Here is a 20,628-nt window from a genome sequence, read left to right as displayed (position 1 = left end):
CAACTTACTGTAGTTAAATCTTTTTATTTATACTTTGGTTGCTCTGCTACCGCCCACCATGACAGTTGAAACGCCCACTAGCGGCTGGTAGGGACCAGGTTGACTACCACTATGTTAGAAGATAGTCCAGGTTTAGACAGCTCAACACTATGATTGTTTTTGTGGTCTCATGTCTGGAGGAGTGGGAAGAAAAGGAGTCCTCATGAGAATATAGAACTGTGTGCTGTTTTTTGAACTTTGAACCTCAGGATGAAGAGTCACAAATACAATAATCCTATATTACCCTGAGCTTCAAAACTTGAAATAGCTAATGCAAGTGCGAACATGCGTTAACTCGTGAGCAGTCAACAATGTGTTAAGCCCTAATTGCAGGGGTTTCATTTTCACACCAAAGCTTTCGATGACTTTGGTAATAACAGATTTTATTATTGGTTTCATCAGAGAGGTAGGTAGTCACCTCTCTGTGGGGTTTACTTTGGGACAATTATCAAATAGTGGAAAGCCTTTTCTGTTAGAGATAATGGTGAGGTAGTGGAATTTGCACAGCTTTACCAGCAGTGTGGGCTCACCAAAAGAGGATGTGGCCTCAGAATGGTTTATTTTTTGACAAAGATTCTTAATTACAAATACATTTCGAAGAAAGTTAAAATGGATAGGCTCTACCTTGTGCCTATTATATCAGTCTGGGTCAGGATGGGAGCTGGATCCCAGGAATGAGAATGGAAGCGAGCTCAGATGAAAATGGTTCTGAGTCAAGTTTTTAAGGAAATAGGTAGAAGGTGCAGCTGGGTGTGTGCAGGTGTCGTCCACTCTCAGGCTGATCTGGCAGCGAAACAAACCAGAGGGATCAGTCAGCATGGGTGACACGTTGGAGCCAGACCTCCTCCATGACATCTCAAGGTAGGATGTCCTGACGATAGCACAGCTCTATTCGTCCCTCTGGAAGAGTGAGATATCCAGCCAGAAGCATGAAGGGGCATTTATCTTTTAAGTCTCACATTTTATTCCATCATTTTTTTCTTTCCCAAATGATTGAAATTTATAAGTGAAGCCTTTCCATTCGTCTAGTAGTTTCCCAGACTTTGCATAAGCAGTGTTTCAATACAAGCATTGACACACACTAGTCTTAAAATTTTTGATTGTAGGTGCCAAAACTAACTGAAGCTAGCTTAAGAACAAAAATAATTTATCGGACAGGTATGGATAGTATTACATCTCAGAATCCAAGGAATAGAAATGGGGCATTCCCAGGAGAGGAATTCAGAGCTAGGTGGGGGAATGGGAGAGTGAGCTCTGGGGGCAGCCATAAGTCATGCTGAGGAGAGTAGCACCATTAGAATCATTCCAGCCTGCTGGGGTTGCAGAAACTCTAATAAGTCAAGAATCTTACTATAGTTGTTTTCCCTGTAATCTTCTACTTAGGACAAGTGATACTGGCATTTATTTTCAGTAGAGATGCAGTTTTTTTATTCTAAAGATTTTTAAGTAAAGTAGTAAATTTAAAGGAAAGATTTTAAGTAGCTGGTCTAGAAGTGACATAAATGATTGGAATATAAAAACACTTTTTTTGGAATACATTAGTAGCTTCATTCCTGATCAGCAGGGGTGTTGTAAGCAACCAATATTTTCCTTTGCTAGAGGTGAGTCATCTGAAAAATGCTTTTTTTTTTTTTCCCCGTATAGAAATTGGCATAATTAAGAAACTCTGTCCTTGAAGATTTAAATGTGATTAACCTTTCCTCTTTGCCTTTTTGATTACTCTCTTCCTTTTTACTTACTCTAGCTGGTCAGTTAGAGAAAGAAACTTACTCTGAGTGATACTGAAAGATGCTACCACATAGTGTTCCCTAAGGAATTACCCTCTCGTCCTGAGATTAGGAAGCAGATTTCGACCTTTATACTTTTACTTTGTTTTTTCAATGACAAAAAAATCATTAAATAGTGTCTCAGAGATCTAAGAATATTCTCTAATAAAACAGTCTAATCCAAGTGACCAAGGTGAAGTGCCTAAAATCCCATTTGCAAAATGCTTAAAGCTTTGCATGTTGTACAGTTAGCAACTGCATCATAATGAAGGCAGAAGTCACTAAGTAATTGGATTAATTCAGTGCAAAATAAAGTGGGTCATTTGATTTGTGGTTAGTCTGAAAAATGAATAAATTAACCACAAACTGGATTGGGGGAAAAAATGTTCTCCATAGAACAAGAATGTAGCAGTATTGACCCAGTCTTGTTCAGGAGAGACACACAGAAAAGAGTGTTCTTATCAGCAGACACTGCGCTTTTCTGTGACCCAGGAAAATGTTTTCCTTCTACTCATACTCCTTAAAGCTTTCTGATACCTGATTTGGTCATCTTAGCCGACATTTGTGTCGCATGCCTTGCCCAGTTCTGTGTTGTAACCCACCCCCACCCCCAGTTGTCAGGGTTTATCCACTAGAATAGAAAATGCTACTTTGTAGAATTGTGGATGATGCTTTAATCTGTTGGCTATTTGATTAGTATGAGTCAATCCTGAGTGCTCGCATCACTCCTGGCAGTAATAAAATCAAGTTTCTAACTCTGTCCTAGAAAAAACCAACTATGAACTATTGTGCCCCCACTAAGTTAATGTTAATGTGCTGCTCACTCCCACTTCCCTAAGTGCCCTGAGGTTTTCAGTGGGCAGTCTGAGTGGATTCAGGGTAGCTGTGAATAACCTGAGACTACACCAGATATTGGGTTTGTTTATCTCCGAGTCAGTTTGTTTTCTCTGGACAAAGCATGGTCCATGCTGCCTTCAGATTCTCAAAGGGGCTCATGACTCCAGAAGTGAAGAACCGCTGCTGTGTGACACCTTAGTCTGAACTCCAGTGTAACCACGGCTGCTATCTCCATTGAAAGCTCCTTGGAGGGTGGGAGCAGTGGGGGGAGCGGAGCCTGAGCATCTAGAGGGGGTAAACCTGCACTTGACTGCTTACGGTGTGAAGAGGCCTCAGTGGGCTAGATTTGAGAGGCTCTCGTAATGTTGAACAGATCTAATGGGAACTCTAGTTAGAGGAGGAATAACAGCAACTCCCTCCGCCTGCACATTTTCAGAAGCCCTCTTCTCTCAAGACTAAGTGCTTTATTGATTTTTGTAGGACAGGTTGCTTGGAAGCGAGCTGTCAAAGGTGTTCGAGAAATGTGTGATGTGTGTGATACCACTATATTCAACCTGCACTGGGTGTGTCCTCGGTGTGGATTTGGAGTGTGTGTGGATTGCTACCGGATGAAGAAGAAAAATTGTCAACAGGGTGAGAACTTTCTCGATTTTCCCTTAGATCTCTTATACACTTAAATTAAGCCTTTCATTGATTTGTGGTGATGGGTTCCTAAAATATTTGGCGCTCAAGGCCATGAAGAACAATTACTACAAATCAGTTATTTGCAGGAACTGCCTACAAGACTTTCTCTTGGATAAGATGTGTGAAGAGTCAGATCCATGAACCAGAGAACCTGATGCCTACACAGATCATTCCTGGAAAAGGTATTTCCCATGGTGCATTGACTTCTATTTTCCACTTTGTTTTGGTTAGCTCAGAGGGGCTGATGAATTCATTTTAACTTTGTATAATTATGTGCTAACTTTATTATAGTGTGTGCCAAAATTGTGCAGAAATGTGTTAAAGTCTTGTAAAAAATGGTGCATTGGGGAGGAGACATACTAGGAGGGTAAAAAGGGGGGAGTGTAAGCACCATACTGCTAGAAAATAGTAATCCTGTTGGAAACGTCAACTCCTGCTTTGTAACATTGAGGTTGAAAATACCTAGTAGCCTTGTTCAGATATTTGCCTGTGCCCTTTTTTTTTTTAGCCCTCTATGATGTCGGCGATATTGTTCATTCTATAAGAGCAAAATGGGGAATAAAGGCAAATTGTCCCTGCTCAAACAGGCAATTCAAACTCCTTTCCAAGCCAGCCTCAAAGGAAGACATAAAACAGGTATTACCGTTTATGCTACATTCACCATCCTTATGATTGTTGTCTGCTTTCAAATAACGGAAGGATTTCTATAGTATACTTGAAAGTAACATAGGGACAGCTGTCAGTAGAAAGAGAATTCATGTTTCATGTGACACTTCATAGACCCATTTTCACTTTTTTTTTTTTTTTTTCTGAAGTGAGAAGCTGGGAGGCAGAGAGACAGACTCACATGCTCATGACCAGGATCCACCTGGCATGCATACTAGGGGGCGATGCTCTGCCCATCTGGGGCGTGGCAACCGGAGCCATTTAGCGCCTGAGGCGGAGGCCATGGAGCCATCCTCAGCACCTGGGCCAACCTTGCTCCAATGGAGCCTTGGCAGCAGGAGGGGAAGAGAGAAAAGAGAGGGGGAAGAGTGGAGAAGCAGATGGGTGCTTCTCCTGTGTGCCCTGGCTGGGAATTGAACCCAGGACATCCACACGCTGGGCAACGCTCTACCACTGAGCCAACTGGCCAAGGCCAGACCCATTTTCACTTTTTACATTACTGCTATGGAGCCTCTTTTAGTGGGTTATAATTTTTGTTTCTTGAAAAAGCAAAAACCTCTTTTATTATAATCTACTTAATAAGTTGCTGTGTAATTTATATGGGTTTTTTAAAATTTCTCATGTTGCAGAGCTAAAATGATTCAGATAAACTCTAAAATTTTTAAGTTTTTAAGTATATTTTACCTATAATATATACAGAGTTGAAGAAAATAATATTGAAATGAATCTTTGTGTATTCATCACTCAATATAAAAAAAATGTCCATTTCCTTGGTGTTGATGTTCTTCCTGGAAGCACAGCTACCCCCACTGTTTCCCCTCCTCTCCAGTAATCATTAGTCCACAGTGAGCTTAATAATCAGAATTTTTTTTTTACAGAGACAGAGAATCAGAAAGAGGGACAGATAGGGACAGACAGGAAGGGGGAGAGATGAGAAACATCAGTTCTTCATTGCAGCTCCTTAGTTGTTTATTGGTTGCTTTCTCATATGTGGCTTGACCGGTGCGGGGATGGGGGGAGCCTCCAGCAGAGAGAGTGACCCCTTGCTCATGCCAGTGAACTTGGGCTCAAGCCAGCGACCATGGTGTCATGTCTATGATCCCACGCTTGAGTCGGATGAGCCAGTGCTCAAGCCTGCGATCTTGGGGTTTTGAACCTGGGTCCTCCACATCCCAGTCCACACTCTCTCCACTGCGCCACCGCCTGGTCAGGCGAATTGGAGTTGGTTTTCCTCCCATTTTTCTAGTTGCATAATTTTGGCTCAACTTACCTGCTTTATATGTGCATCAGCTTCCTTGTCAGTAATTGAGGAATGATGAAATGTACTGATAGTAGGGCATCTCAGAATTACATCACATGTGAAGGCAGGGCCGGGACCAAGCAGGAATTTCACTGTCCCTTTCCTTCGTAATGTATGTGTAACTTCCCTGATTGAGTTGTCAAGGCATTGTTTTAAGTAGCAGAAAGATAAGTGGTGTGCTCTAATTTCTTTCAGTTTGACTTCTTCTAAGAGATGTTCATTACATTTAAAGCCTATTCCCCTGTGCTAAATCAAGGGCATTTTCATTTCTCTACACCCTATTTCCTTCTGTAGTCCGAGCTGTACCTTTTCTACCCTGCCTTGCTTATTCGTTCATTCAGCAACCCTGTTTTGAGTGTTCAGGACCCTGGGCTGGGTTCACAGGAGAGAGAAGCACAAACTGTCATTTTAAAGCAGCATGGTAGATGGAGTGATAAGAATATGTGCAAGTATGAGGGATGATAAAAGAATGAGGGGAACATTTTGCTGTATTTAAATTCTTAACATATATTATGTTTTCACTAGTAATATGTAAAAGCTAAAAAAGTAAAACCTCTCTTTTCTTATAGTTGTGCTCTATTATTGCGAGATTCCTGCTGCTGTGGTGATGTCTGGGGCTGTTAGTTATTGTTGGTTTCTTTTTTGTCTTTCACTGGTGAGTTATTAGGGGAGAAGGTAAGAAAAGAGAAATGTTACTTTTCAGTTTGTGTAAAATTCTCCTTTTATACTCAGGCTCCCTTAGCTGGAGAAAAACCGACTCTCGGAACCATGCTCCAGCAGAACCCCTCGGTGCTGGAGCCGGTGGCCGTGGGTGGGAGTGCTGCCTCCAAGCCGGCCTGCAGCGCGAAGCCAGCCTGTCCTGCCAGCTCATCTCCTTTGAACTGGTTGGCAGACCTGACCAGTGGGAATGTCAACAAGGAAAACAAGGGTGAGCGTTTCCTGCTTTTCTATGGGTTCCTGGAAACTTTAGTCCGTTTGGGGAGTGACTTGGCAGCCTCAGTTGCTATGAAAACAGAGTGATTAGAGGTTGAGTAGAGTGGAAAGGGGTTCTCTGTAGTCACCCTGAGGCCTGACACAAATGCAAGTGTTTTCAGAACGCAGCACCAGCAAGAACTTTTGCTGATGGTAGAACGCTAGTAAGGTTGGGATTGAGGTGTTTTTGCTTTCCCTACTCTTTTTCTACATACAGTTCCTTTTTTGTTTAAATTGTAGTAATCTGGATTTAGTTTTATTTTTATCTGTGCTGTTTTCTCATTGTGCTTGATGAGAGTATAAAGAACATGGCCTTTGGAATCAGATTAGAATTTACATGATTCTGCTTTCTGGTTATATTAAAAGAAATAAAAATTGTAGGTTAATTTCTTTAATGCAGAGATCCTAAACAAAATGTCCATGGATAGAATTCACTATAAATGAAGAAATTAGATGGTGCGAACAAGGGCTTCAGAAGTGTGATGCAGTTTAACATTGAAAACTAGGAGCAAAGCATGTGATGGACACAGAAGAGTAGTAGAGTTCAATACCTAGTCATGGCTTTTTTAAAAATGTTAAATTAGGAACAGAAGGAAATATGATTAACATAATGAGTTATACAATAAAACCGACAGCAAACATAAATTGCAATAGATTTTTTAAATGGGTTGAATGGGTTTTTTTTTAGTTTCCCTTTGTGTTCAGGGCAGAAACAAGCATACCTGATATTACTACTGTATTAAACATTGTCCTGGAAGTCCTGCCTATTGCATGAAGACAAACAAACAAACAAGATAATGTTAGACTTGGAAAGACATAAAGCTGTTGATAATTGTAGACGGTCTAATTATACATGCGAAATACCTAAAAGAATCTGTATTAAATAAACATCTATCTTGATTGCTAGTTACAGTACTAATTTATCAAAATCAGTTGTATTTTGTATACCAGGAATGAAAATATAAAAAACAGAAGTTTAAAAAATACCATTTACCAAATGTCACCTTGGATATTTTCTATTTTAATACCAGTTGGAAATCTTTATCTAAATCAATGTTATTAGTATTGTGTTAATTTTCTTGGTTCCAGTAAATGAAAACCGGTTCCAAAGTAATCTGTTAATAGAAGACCAGTAGGAATTTGCCTTCATAATGCTTTTTCATCTGGATGTTTTGGTTTTATTTTTAGAAAAACAGCCAATGATGCCAATTTTAAAGAATGAAATCAAATGCCTTCCACCCCTCCCCCCTTTGAGCAAATCCAGCACAGTCCTCCATACCTTTAACAGCACAATTCTGACACCTGTAAGCAACAACAGTTCTGGTTTCCTCCGAAACCTCTTGAATTCTTCTACAGGAAAGGTATGAATTTCTTTTATTGTTTGTTCTCCGTGTAGTAAAGAGAAATAGATGAGAGCAGAGAAACTGAAGCACAAAGTAGAAATGAATCCTAGGCTTTCCTTCATGGCTTACAGAAGGCCGTGTCATTGGCAGGTGAGCTTATAGTACTGGGATGGGCAATTTTCTTCTGTTATACTTTTTCCTGTACTCACTTCTGTGAGTTGTGATGTCAGGTAGAGGAAGAAGACTTAACTTTCTGATTCGGAGTCCTGGCTTGTTCTGTTCTCCGTATATGTAATGTGTACTTATCCTAACCTTATAGGAATAGGGTTTTTGATGGTAAGGAATGACCATCTTTAAGACTTATGTTCTTTCTCAAATTTAGACAGAAAATGGACTTAAGAACACACCAAAAATCCTTGATGACATCTTTGCCTCTTTGGTGCAAAATAAGACTTCCTCTGATTTATCTAAGAGGCCTCAAGGACTGACGATAAAGCCTAGCATTCTGGGCTTTGACACTCCTCACTACTGGCTGTGTGACAATCGCTTGCTGTGCCTGCAAGATCCCAACAACAGGAGCAACTGGAATGTGTTTAGGGAGTGCTGGAAACAAGGGCAGGTAAGCAGGTCCTCTGCTCCCCCAGCCCAGGTCAGATTCCCCTTCTTGATACCTTTGGCAGACTTTGACATTGCCCCCACCCCACTGCCTCCCTCCAATTATATGCTTTATCTTCTGTTTTTTGTACTTTATTATTTTTAGAGTGAATATAATTAATGCAGAATGTGGCTCTGCGGTTTCAATTGCTTCTGACTAGTCATTGGATTTTTGATGGGAGCTTATTCTTACGTGATCAACCTCAGCAGGAAAAGTGGTGACTAGGAGGCTGATGGGATTTGGGAGATTAGAGAAAATATGATAATCATGTGTTCCTTTTCCATAAATTAAAACCTTATGCTGAAGTCATTTTTAGGTGGGCCAGAGCCAAGTGGTTCATCTTGTAATTGATGTGTGGTCACCAAGGGGTCTGCTTTACAGGGTAGCATTGTTCCCTCTTAAGTTTTGGATGGTAGGAGAGAAATGGCTTTTACACCTGCTCCTCTGCTTTCTTGTTTTGGTTTTTGTTCTCTGAATCTTTGGCTTCTCTTTGGGGCTAAATGGGGAGTTCTCACTAAAGGAGTACTTTGCTCTTGGACAAGGCTAGGACTTTGGGAATTGCCATATAGAATAAAAATGTATGTGTTAAACAAACAAAATTCTAAAAAATATTTTCAGCCCTTGGATTCTAAGAAAGTTTGCTCATGATGATAGTGACAGACTAAATTTAGACCACCAGTATGGATAACATAATGTTTTTTAAAAATTGAACTCATTGCCAATATTTTAGTCAGCTATTTCACAAAGTTCAAGATTTTTGGCTCACCTTACCTAAGGACTTGGCCATCTTGGGTCCATATTCCTGCCTAGCAGCGGCAGATTGGAGGCCAGTGTCAGCACTGTGTTTGGATGTGACTCTCCTGCATGTCTTTCTACAGTTTCTGGCTGGCCCTGAGCCTTGGCACTGGTATTCTGTGAAAAATGGAATCTGATTCAGGTTTATCCTTACTAACATAGGTTTTGAGCAGGGGTATGTGTAACAGATGGGTGGCAGAGACAGGAAATGCTGTGGGAGCTCAGAGGTCCAAGCTGGCACTTGGGGTCTGAGACAAGATGACCCCAGAAACAAACTAGTAGCTGCCCAGGTGTGGGGTCAGAGCAGGAGGAGTTCAGACTGAAGTCTTTGTTCTTTTCTTTAGCCAGTGATGGTGTCAGGAGTGCATCACAAGCTGAACACTGAACTTTGGAAACCCGAATCCTTCAGGAAAGAGTTTGGAAGTCAGGAAGTCGACCTAGTTAATTGTCGGACCAATGAAATCATCACAGGAGCCACAGTAGGAGACTTCTGGGACGGATTTGAAGATGTTCCAAGTATGTATTAAAGACCTTTTAGAAGTGTTGAAGTGACAGGAGGGGCACAGGAATAGCAGGAACCTGAGACACTTCAGTGGCAACAACAGCATTTTCCAAGATTTTGGAGTTTAAAACTAGTGTCTTCTCTTTCCTTTTCTTCTTATAAAGTTTAAGTTTTTGAAATGAGGCAAATTCATTTTGTAGTTTCTTAGAGTGGTGAGGTTTTAGTCATCTGTTCTTCAGGTGCCTCCATGTCCCTCCTGTGGCAGGTGTGCTGTGCTTCCACTTGTGCCCAGCAGGAGGGGCACAAAGCCAGGGTTCGGGACCCAAGGCTGGTGGTTTTATTGTGTATCTCACCTTCACATAGCCTTTTTTATTTTTATTGCTTAACAAGGTAAATAGACTTACCGGAAGGTGCCAAGGAATGTGTATTCTTTTAATACAGGGTCTCTTGATCACTGTCTACTTCATGTGGATCAGGGGGACTATGGCAATAAGAAGGCTTGTATGGCCTGTGCTGAGCTTTAGCCCTTTCTGTGGATTGGCATTCAGTGTTTCCAATAATATTAAGTGCACACTGGGCCCTGTGGGTCACATCGGTACAGCAGTGGGTCACCATGCCACCACCCCGGCTGGTGGAAGGCTTGGCCAGTGCAGTCTTCAGATTGAGTAATTCAAGTATGCCCATTCATCACTCTCATCCTTTTTAGACATACTTTCACCTTTCAGTCTCCTTCCTTATTCCCTATTACCCACATTGATAGATTATGGCCCATAATTTCAACAAACTTTGTAATAAAATTATAACTATTACATAAGACGTGATGGGGTTTTTCTGTAGGTGGATGCTAAGATGGAGTGTCAGACAGAAGACATTTACCTAGGGATCAATACCTGTGACATGACGACAGAGGTGGGGGCAGGACTGGGCAGGAAAAGGAGTCCGCTGCAATGCAGACTCAGCAAAGCCTCAACCAGTGTGCCAGGGAGTTCTGGAGCAAGCATTGCCCTGCGCCCCTCACTGTCTCAGAGTGGGCTAAAGTGGGCGATGTCAGGGCTGTTACCCCGCCTAGATGCTGGTGCCCTGAGAACGGCAGTGACCCGCTGAGGCAGCGAGTCCTTTTAAGGGGACCTGTAACACAGCAACCACAGTGTACTATGCAGTTAGGCCTGGGTTCAACTCCTGTCTTAAACGTGGTGATTTAATTTTTTCAGGGGCCCAAACTCTCCAGAGTCAACAGCAGTTTGCCTTTTCCATATTGATGATCCTGTTTGCACACACCCCAGCATGCCACCCGCACTGAAATGCTGCTGGTGTTCCGAACGCACACTGCACCCTATGATCTCCTGTCTTTATTGCCCCCTGGAGGGTGCACACATTTAAACTAGGTTATGGAAGAACAGTGCTTGGTTGACTGAAAAAACATTATATTATTATACAAATGTTAGTCCTCAAGAGTACAAGCTCTGAAGTCTGGGTTGCAGTTCCAATTCTGCTGGATAACCTTGGGTGTCTGTCACTTTCCTCATCTAAAATTGGGAATATTAAATAGTGCTTAATCTTACTGGGATATTGGGTTTAATTGTAAGAATTAATTCATTTAAAACACATAGCAGAGACTGAAACACAGCAAGGAATGAAATAATAGTTGTCATTGCTGTTAAGCATAATAATCAGTATATCTTTTCCAATTAGAGCTCCTTGGTTCTTGGTTCCTTGGCATTACCTGCAACAGGTAATAGTTCTATTACAAGAAAGTAGTTCTGATTAAGCCTTATGTGTACCATCCAGAAGACGGGGTCAGAGAGTGGGTCCTGTTGGCCCTCCTTCTCCCTGGACAGAACATCAGTTAGATTCAGTCTCTCTCAGTAAACAAGTCATTTCTATTTCACGCTAGTCACAGAAAACTGGAATAGTCTTTGATTGTTAAAGTACATTACTGTTCATTAGTTGGGGAGCTACTCATTTCTTCCAGAACTCTAGATGCAAGAAGGAGACTGGATTTGAGAGAGAGGGGTAGCTGTCAGAACACCACTTATATATAATGCATAAAAAAGAGTGTCTAAAATCTCAAAGAATGAGTAGCGATTAATAAGCATCTAGAAAAGACAGGCTTCTGATAGAAATGAATTGGTGGATCTTTAGTTTGCTCCTCCTTGCTGCCTCCTGGGTACAAATGGATTTCTTGGCACTGTAGAGAATGGTTAGCAATTGATGGAGGGGACTATTAAAGAAAAATGACATTTACATACAAAATGTATCAGGCTATGAAGATTTTGCAGAGTTAAATTATATTTGCATTGTTAAGCATAAAATGCTAATTTGCCATTAATTATGGTCTGTTTCTGAGATATCAATAGGAATAATTCAGTTAATCTGATTATTTTCCAGACCGATTGAAAAATGACAAAGAACCAATGGTGTTAAAACTTAAGGACTGGCCACCAGGAGAGGATTTTAGAGATATGATGCCTTCCAGGTATGGTTATGGTCTTGGGGGTAGATGATTCAGTCTTTGACTTGGTAGGATAAATTCTTTTTTGAGATAGTGAGAAAATGATTTTCAGAGAAATATGTAAGTTCCCATAGTTTTACTGGGGTTGATATTTCATTTCTAGTCCATAAACTTTGGAGATTGTATGTTTAAGTGCAAGGAAGTTACAGACTTTTAGTGCTCTGCTAGGGAAGAGGCGGCTCAGATGTGCAAATGCTGAGTGGGAGGTGTGTAGATCAGAACTGCCATTGTTCAGTGTGATAAAGTCATGTCTTGCATTAGAAATGACAGCTAGACTAGTAGATTCGTTTTCCTGATTTGAACTTGAACCTTGAAGGATCCTCAGAACAAATGAATAAATAAATCCCTGAGTGTCCAGAATTCATGGCTCAAAATTTTTGTCTGAAATATTCCAGATCATTTTGATACATTTCTGTGCTATAAGAAGGAAGAAGATGTCCTTATTCATAACTAGTATAATTCTTATTTTAAATATTTTTAATGTTAAACTGTCTCCATCTTCATGAGCACAAATATTTTTGTTCCTTTTGTGTAGAAGGAACAAAACTAATCACACAATAATGAATTAGAAAGACAAGCTTATTTTTCAAATTCTTTGTTTTGTACCAGGTTTGATGATCTGATGGCCAACATTCCACTGCCTGAGTACACACGGAGAGATGGCAAACTGAACTTGGCCTCTAGGCTGCCAAACTACTTTGTTAGGCCAGATCTCGGTCCCAAGATGTATAATGCTTATGGTAAGGAGGAAATGACTAACTTGAAAAAACTGTAATGGAAATAAAGCAAATCAAAATGTTTGTAAAATTGATTCTAGGAGAGAGAGAGAGATGAAAAACATTGTAATCCAAACAGGTAACAAAGCAATAGACTTAAGCCCTGGCTGGTGGCTCAGTGGATAGAGCATCGGCCTGGCGTATGGACATCCTGGGTTTGATTCCTGGTCAGGGCACACAGGAGATGTGATCATCTGCTTCCACCCTCCCAACCATCTCCCCCTTCTCTTCCTTTTCCCCTCCTACAGCCAGTGACTCGATTGTTTTGAATGTGGCCCCAGGCACTGAGGGTAGCTCTGTTGGAGTGTTATCAGCCTCAGGCGCTAAAAATAGCTCATTATTCAAGCTTCGGCCCCAGATAGAGTTGCAGGTGGATCTCTGTTGGGGTGCATGTGGGATTATGCCTCACTATCTCTGCTCACCTAAAACAAAACGTCGAGTAGGCTTCATTTTTACATATTTACTTTTATTCCTTGGCCATGTGTGTGTGTTTCCTTTTCATAGTTGTTGTCGGGCATATGCAATTAAAAAAATTTTTTTTCCATTGATTTGACAGAGAGAGGAATAGGGAGGATGGGAGAAGAGAGAGAGAGAGAGAAAAGCATCAATTCATTTTTTGGACTTAGTTATTTCCTATAGTTGTACATTCCTTGATTATTTCTTGTGCATGCCCTGACTGGGGTGTCAAACTTGCAACCTCTCGTGCGCTGGGACAATGCTTTATCTTGTGAGCCACTTGGCTAGGGCTGCACTATTTCCTTTTTCTAAACCTAATAATATATTGTAAAATCTTTACATGTTATTAGTAGTCCTATTTAAAAATTCTTTAATTTATTGGGGTAACATTGGTTAAAAACAAATTTCAAGTGCACTTTTTTCTTTCAATTTCAGTTGACATTCTATATTATACTAGTTTCAGATGTACAGTATAGTGGTTAGGGATTTATATAACTTACGAAGTAATCCTCTTGATAAGTCTGCTACTCACCTGACACATACATACATATATACTACTGACTATATTATCTATGCTGTGCTTTACATCCCTCTATTTTGTAACTATGAATTTGTACTTCTTAATCTCTTTACCTTTTTTATGCAGCCCCAACCTCCCTCTCCTTTATTAAAAAAATTTTGTGTTTGCTTCCTAAAGCATGGTATGGCAACCGTCAGTCTGTACTCTGTGTCTTCAAGCTTGTTTCTGTTTTCTTTGTTCATTTGTTTTGTTTTTTATTTTTTATTTATTTATTTATTTATTTTTATGACTTTTACACATTTTAGCAAAAATTAGTTCACATTGCTCTTAAAGGTACAAGCCCTGATTATTTCGGTTTATAATCTTTGTTAAACAATTATAAGACATTTTATTTTAAGTACTAAGAAATACATACATGTAAGTTAGGTATAATAAGTTATAATTAATACATATAGACTTATTATATTGATTATTTAATATATTCTATATTTATAGCTATAGAAGTAGATACTGAAAAGGTATTATTCTCACGGTTTTGAGCCTGAGTTAGCAATCACTTGGCAAAGCATGGATTGTCAAGGAATTGGTGAATCAAAGGTTTGCCTGATATGAATGGGTGATGCAAGAATGCTTCTCGTATTGTTGAGTGTTGGGAATGTCAGCCTTAAGATTTGCATGAGAGACAGCAAATACCAATAACCCTATTAATGTAGGGAGTTGAAAAACCACTCTCAGAAAGCAGTGATAAGTCAAGAAACCAGGATAGCACCAAAAGTTGCCAGTAATTGAGGAAGTAATTAATTTTGATTGTTAAATAAGAGAATCGGGTGTAACTGAGAAAACAGATTCCCTGCATGAAGTACAACTGTCATATAGCCTTTCCCTAGAAATTAATTGCTCAATTTGTTGGTGCCTTTTTTAGCAGGTGTTATTTCTTTTTTTTTTTATAATTTTATTTTTTTATTGGGGCGACATCAATAAATCAGGATACATATATTCAAAGATCAACAAGTCCACGTTATCTTGTCTTTCAATTATGTTGCATACCCATCACCCAAAGTCAGATTGTCCTCTGTCACCTTCTATCTAGTTTTCTTTGTGCCCCTCCCCCTCCCCCTTTCCCTCTCCCTTTTCCCCCTCCCACCATAACCACCACACTCTTATCAATGTCTCTTAGTTTCACTTTTATGTCCCACCTACGTATAGAATAATGCAGTTCCTGTTTTTTTCTGATTGACTTATTTCACTTCGCGTATAATGTTATCAAGATCCCACCATTTTGCTATAAATGATCCGATGTCATCATTTCTTATGGCTGAGTAGTATTCCATAGTGTGTATGTGCCACATCTTCTTAATCCAGTCATCTATTGACGGGCTTTTTGGTTGTTTCCATGTCCTGGCCACTGTGAACAATGCTGCAATGAACATGGGGCTGCATGTGTCTTTACATATCAATGTTTCTGAGTTTTTGGGGTATATACCCAGTAGAGGGATTGCTGGGTCATAAAGTAGTTCTATTTTCAGTTTTTTGAGGAACCACCATACTTTCTTCCATAATGGTTGTACTACTTTACATTCCCACCAACAGTGTATGAGGGTTCCTTTTTCTCCACAGCCTCTCCAACATTTGCTATTACCTGTCTTGTTAATAATAGCTAATCTAACAGGTGTGAGGTGGTATCTCATTGCAGTTTTGATTTGCATTTCTCTAATAACTAAAGATGAGGAGCATCTTTTCATATATCTGTTGGCCATTTGTACTTCCTCCTGGGAGAATTGTCTGTTCATGTCCTCTACCCATTTTTTTATTGGATTATTTGTTTGTTTGTTGTTGAGTTTTATGAGTTCTTTGTATATTTTGGATATTAGGCCCTTATCTGAGCTGTTGTTTGAAAATATCATTTCCCATTTAGTTGGCCTTCTGTTTATTTTGTTATCAGTTTCTCTTGCTGAGCAAATCTTCTTAGTCTGATGTAGTCCCATTCATTAATTTTTGCCTTCACTTCTCTTGCCATTGGAGTCAAATTCATAAAATGCTCTTTAAAACCCAGGTCCATGAGTTTAGTACCTATGTCTTCTTCTATGTACTTTATTGTTTCTGGTCTTATGTTTAGATCTTTGATCCATTTTGAGTTAATTTTAGTACAGGGGGACAAACTGTAGTCCAGTTTCATTCTTTTGCATGTGGCTTTCCAGTTTTCCCAGCACCATTTATTGAAGAGGCTTTCTTTTCTCCATTGTGTGTTCTTGGCCCCTTTATCAAAAATTATTTGACTATATATATGTGGTTTATTTCTATTCTGTTCCATTGGTCTGAGTGTCTATTTTTCTGCCAATACCATGCTGTTTTGATTGTCGTGGCCCTATAATATAGTTTGAAGTCAGGTATTGTAATTCCCCCAGCTTCATTCTTTTTTTTAGGATTGCTTTGGCTATTCAGGGTTTTTTATAGTTTCATATAAATCTGATGATTTTTTGCTCTATTTCTTTAAAAACTATCATTGGAATTTTGATGGGAATTACATTAAATTTGTATATTGCTTTGGGTAATATAGCCATCTTGATTATATTTATTCTTCCTAACCAAGAACAAGGAATATTCTTCCATCTCATTATATCTTTCTCGATTTCTCTTAACAATGATTTATAGTTTTCATTATATAAGTCCTTTACATTCTTTGTTATGTTTATTCCTAAGTATTTTATTTTTTTTTGTTGCAATTGTGAAGGTGATTATTCTTTTGAGTTCATTCTCAGTTGTTTCATTGTTGGCATATAGAAAGGCTATTGACTTCTGTATGTTAATTTTGTATCCTGCGACCTTACTGTATTGGCTTATAGTTTCTAGTAGTCTTTTTGTGGATTCTTTGGGGTTTTTGATGTATAGGATCATATCATCTGCAAAAAGTGATACCTTTACTTCTTCTTTTCCGATATGGATGCCTTTTATTTCTTTGTCTTGTCTGATTGCTCTGGCTAGAACCTCTAGTACCACATTAAATAAGAGTGGAGAGAGTGGACAACCCTGTCTTGTTCCTGATTTAAGGGGGAAAGCCTTCAGTTTAGTGCCATTTAATATGATGTTAGCTGATGGTTTATCATATATGGCCTTTATCATATTGAGATATTTTCCTTCTATACCCATTTTGTTGAGAGTCTTAAACATAAAATTGTGTTGTATTTTATTGAAAGCCTTTTCTGAGTCTATTGATAAGATCATGTGGTTTTTGTTCTTTGTTTTGTTGATATGGTGTATTACGTTAACCGTTTTACGTATGTTGAACCATCCTTGAGATTCTGGGATGAATCCCACTTGATCATGATGTATTATTTTTTTAATATGTTGTTGTATTCGATTTGCTAGTATTTTGTTTAGTATTTTAGCATCTGTATTCATTAGAGATATTGGTCTGTAGTTTTCTTTTTTTGTGCCATCCTTGCCTGGTTTTGGTATGAGGGTTATGTTGGCCTCATAAAATGTGTTTGGAAGTATTGCTTCTTCAATTTTTTGGAAGACTTTGAGTAGAATAGGAACCAAGTCTTCTTTGAATGTTTGATAAAATTCGCTAGTATAGCCGTCAGGGCCTGGACTTTTATTTTTGGGGAGGTTTTTAATGGTTTTTTCTATTTCTTCTCTACTAATAGGTCTGTTTAGGTTTTCTGCTTCTTCTTGACTCAGTCTAGGAAGGTTGTATTGTTCTAGGAATTTATCCATTTCTTCTAGGTTGTTGAATTTAGTGGCATAAAGTTTTTCATAGTATTCTACAATAATTCTTTGTACATCTACAGTGTCCGTGGTGATTTCTCCTCTTTCATTTTGGATTTTGTTTATATGAGTTCTTTCTCTTTTTTCCTTGATAAGTCTTGCCAAGGGTTTGTCAATTTTGTTGATCTTTTCAAAGAACCAGCTCTTTGTTCTATTAATTTTTTCTATAGTTTTACTGTTCTCTATTTCATTTATTTCTGCTCTGATTTTTATTATCTCCTTTCTTTGGCTGGTTTTGGGTTGTCTTTGTTCTTCTTTTTCTAGTTCCTTAAAGTGTGAAGTTAAGTGGTTCACTTGGGCTCTCTCTTGTTTGTTCATATATGCCTGAAGTGATATGAACTTCCCTCTTATCACTGCTTTTGCTGCATCCCATAGATTCTGATATGTCGTATTGTCATTTTCATTAGTCTGTATATATCTTTTGATCTCTGCACTTATTTCTTCTTTGACCCATTCATTTTTTAAAAGTATGTTGTTTAGTTTCCACATTTTTGTGGGATATTTTTCCTCCTCTTTGCAGTTGAATTCTAGTTTCAAGGCTTTATGATCAGAAAATATGCTTGGTACAACTTCGGTTTTTCTGAATTTGCTGATGTTGTTTTTGTGGCCCAACATATGGTCAATTCTTTTTGTTTGTTTGTTTGTTTGTTTTTGCATTTTTCTGAAGCTGGAAACAGGGAGAGACAGTCAGACAGACTCCCGCATGCGCCCGACCGGGATCCACCCGGCACGCCCACCAGGAGGCAACGCTCTGCCCATCCTGGGCGTTGCCATGTTGCAACCAGAGCCACTCTAGCGCCCTGGGCAGAGGCCAAGGAGCCATCCCCAGCGCCCGGGCCATCTTTGCTCCAGTGGAGCCTTGGCTGCGGGAGGGGAAGAGAGACAGAGAGGAAGGCGCGGCAGAGGGGTGGAGAAGCAAATGGGCGCTTCTCCTTTGTGCCCTGGCCGGGAATCGAACCCGGGTCCTCCGCATGCTAGGCCGACGCTCTACCGCTGAGCCAACCGGCTAGGGCAATTCTTGAGAATAATCCATGTACACTGGAGAAAAATGTATACTCAGTCACTTTGGGATGAAATGTCCTGTAGATGTCTATCATATCCAGGTGCTCTAGTGTTTTGTTTAAGGCCACTATATCTTTGTTGATTCTCTGTTTGGATGACCGATCTAGAGCCGTCAGCGGTGTATTGAGGTCTCCAAGTATGATTGTATTTTTGTCAGTTTTTGTTTTAAGGTCAATAAGTAGCTGTCTTATATATTTTGGTGCTCCTTGGTTTGGTGCATATATATTAAGAATTGTTATGTCTTCTTGATTCAGTGTCCCCTTAGCCATTATGAAATGGCCATTTTTGTCTCTGAGTACTTTTGTTGTCTTGTAGTCAGCATTATCAGATATGAGTATTGCTACGCCTGCTTTTTTTTGGATGTTATTTGCTTGGAGTATTGTTTTCCAGCCTTTCACTTTGAATTTGTTTTTATCCTTGTTACTTAGATGAGTTTCCTGTAGGCAGCATACAGTTGGATTTTCTTTTTTAATCCATTCTGCTACTCTGTGCCTTTTTACTGGTGAGTTTAATCCGTTTACATTTAGTGTAATTATTGACACTTGTGAGTTCCCTATTGCCATTTTATATATTGCTTTCTGTTAGTTTTGTGTCTTGTTTGATCCTTCTCTTTCGTTTTTCTATCTTTTGTTTTTATTTGGTTGTATTCCATACATCTTTCCTCTGTTGCTATCTTTTTTATCTCATGTGCTTCTGTGGTGGTTTTTTCAATGGTGGTTACCTTTAAGTAATGAAAAGGGTTCCTACCCTGTTCATTGTAGCGCACTATTTTGTGAGTACTTTTGCACTCCATCGTCCTTTTCTACTGTTAATCTCCATCCTATCCCCCCTTTCTTTTTGTTGTTGTCACAGTTTAAATTTGGTTTTATTGTGTTCTTCTTGCAGCTTGGAGCTTTTACTTGTGGCTTTGTTGTTGTTTTTTTGTTCTTTGTATCTGATTGGAGAACCCCCTTTAGTAATTCCTGGAGTGGGGATTTTCTGATGATAAATTCCCTCATCTTTTCTGTATCTGTGAATGTTTTTATTTCACCTTCATATTTGAAGGATAGCTTTGATGGGTATAGAATTCGTGGCTGAAAGTTCCTCTCTTTCAGGACTTTAAATATTGGGGTCCACTCTCTTCTAGCTTGTAGAGTTTCTGCTGAGAAATCTGATGATAATCTAATGGGCCTTCCTTTATATGTTGTATTCTTCTTTTCCCTGGCTGCCTTGAGAATTTTTTTTTGCCATTGGTTTGTGCCAATTTCATTATGATGTGCCTTGGAGTAGGTTTGTTGGGGTTAAGAAAACTCGGAGTTCTGTTTGCTTCATGAGTTTGAGGCTTTAGTTCTTTCCACAGGCTTGGGAAGTTCTCATTTATTATTTGTTTGAGTATGTTCTCCATTCCATTTTCTCTCTCTTCTCCCTCTGATATACCTATTATTCTTATGTTATTCTTTTTGATGGAGTCAGATAATTCTTGTAGGGCTATCTCATTTTTTTTAATTTTTGAGTCTCTTTCTTCTTCTCTCTGTTGTGCCTCAAGTTGCTTGTCTTTGTTTTGTTTTTTAGATTCTACATTTAAGTAAAACTATATGATATTAGTCTTTCTCTATTTTCACTTAGCATAATACAGTATTTCCCCATGTATCATATAAGACTCTCCCCATGTACAGTATAAGACGCACCTTAATTTTGGGGCCCGAAATTTGAAAAAAAATGTATTAAATGAAGTTAATGAACTCAAGTTTTATTCATCTACAACAATGAGCACAAAAACAAGCATGAAAAAGCAAGTAAAAATCTACAACCACTGTAATAAGACACATCCAGTTTTTAGACCTGAAATTTTTCAGAAATATGTGCATCTTATACATGGGGAAATACGGTACCCTGGAAGTCTGTCTATGTTGTAGCAAATGGTAAGATTTCTTTTTTTTTATGGCCAAGTAATATTCCATTGTATATATTTACTATATCTTCTCTATCCAGTCAT

The 20,628-nt window shown here is 39.1% G+C and overlaps 1 protein-coding gene across 3 annotated transcripts in view; it reads left to right on the top strand.

Annotated features, from left to right (window-relative positions):
• KDM3A (lysine demethylase 3A) overlaps positions 1-20,628 on the top strand; it is a 71,316-nt gene that overhangs the window by 34,439 nt on the left and 16,249 nt on the right. For all 3 annotated transcript variants that reach the window (XM_066377762.1, XM_066377759.1, XM_066377761.1), the window contains exons 13-21: positions 3,123-3,275; positions 3,413-3,508; positions 3,835-3,962; positions 6,025-6,220; positions 7,453-7,625; positions 7,990-8,226; positions 9,402-9,573; positions 11,948-12,035; positions 12,681-12,811. In XM_066377762.1, coding sequence (XP_066233859.1) covers positions 3,123-3,275; positions 3,413-3,508; positions 3,835-3,962; positions 6,025-6,220; positions 7,453-7,625; positions 7,990-8,226; positions 9,402-9,573; positions 11,948-12,035; positions 12,681-12,811 — 1,374 coding nt within the window. The remainder of the gene's footprint in view (positions 1-3,122; positions 3,276-3,412; positions 3,509-3,834; positions 3,963-6,024; positions 6,221-7,452; positions 7,626-7,989; positions 8,227-9,401; positions 9,574-11,947; positions 12,036-12,680; positions 12,812-20,628) is intronic.

The sequence above is a fragment of the Saccopteryx leptura genome, chromosome 3 (genome assembly GCF_036850995.1).
Source record: "Saccopteryx leptura isolate mSacLep1 chromosome 3, mSacLep1_pri_phased_curated, whole genome shotgun sequence".
Taxonomy (NCBI): domain Eukaryota; kingdom Metazoa; phylum Chordata; class Mammalia; order Chiroptera; family Emballonuridae; genus Saccopteryx; species Saccopteryx leptura.
The sequence above is the reverse complement of the archived record's forward strand: the minus strand, read 5'-3'. Positions and strand labels throughout refer to the sequence as shown.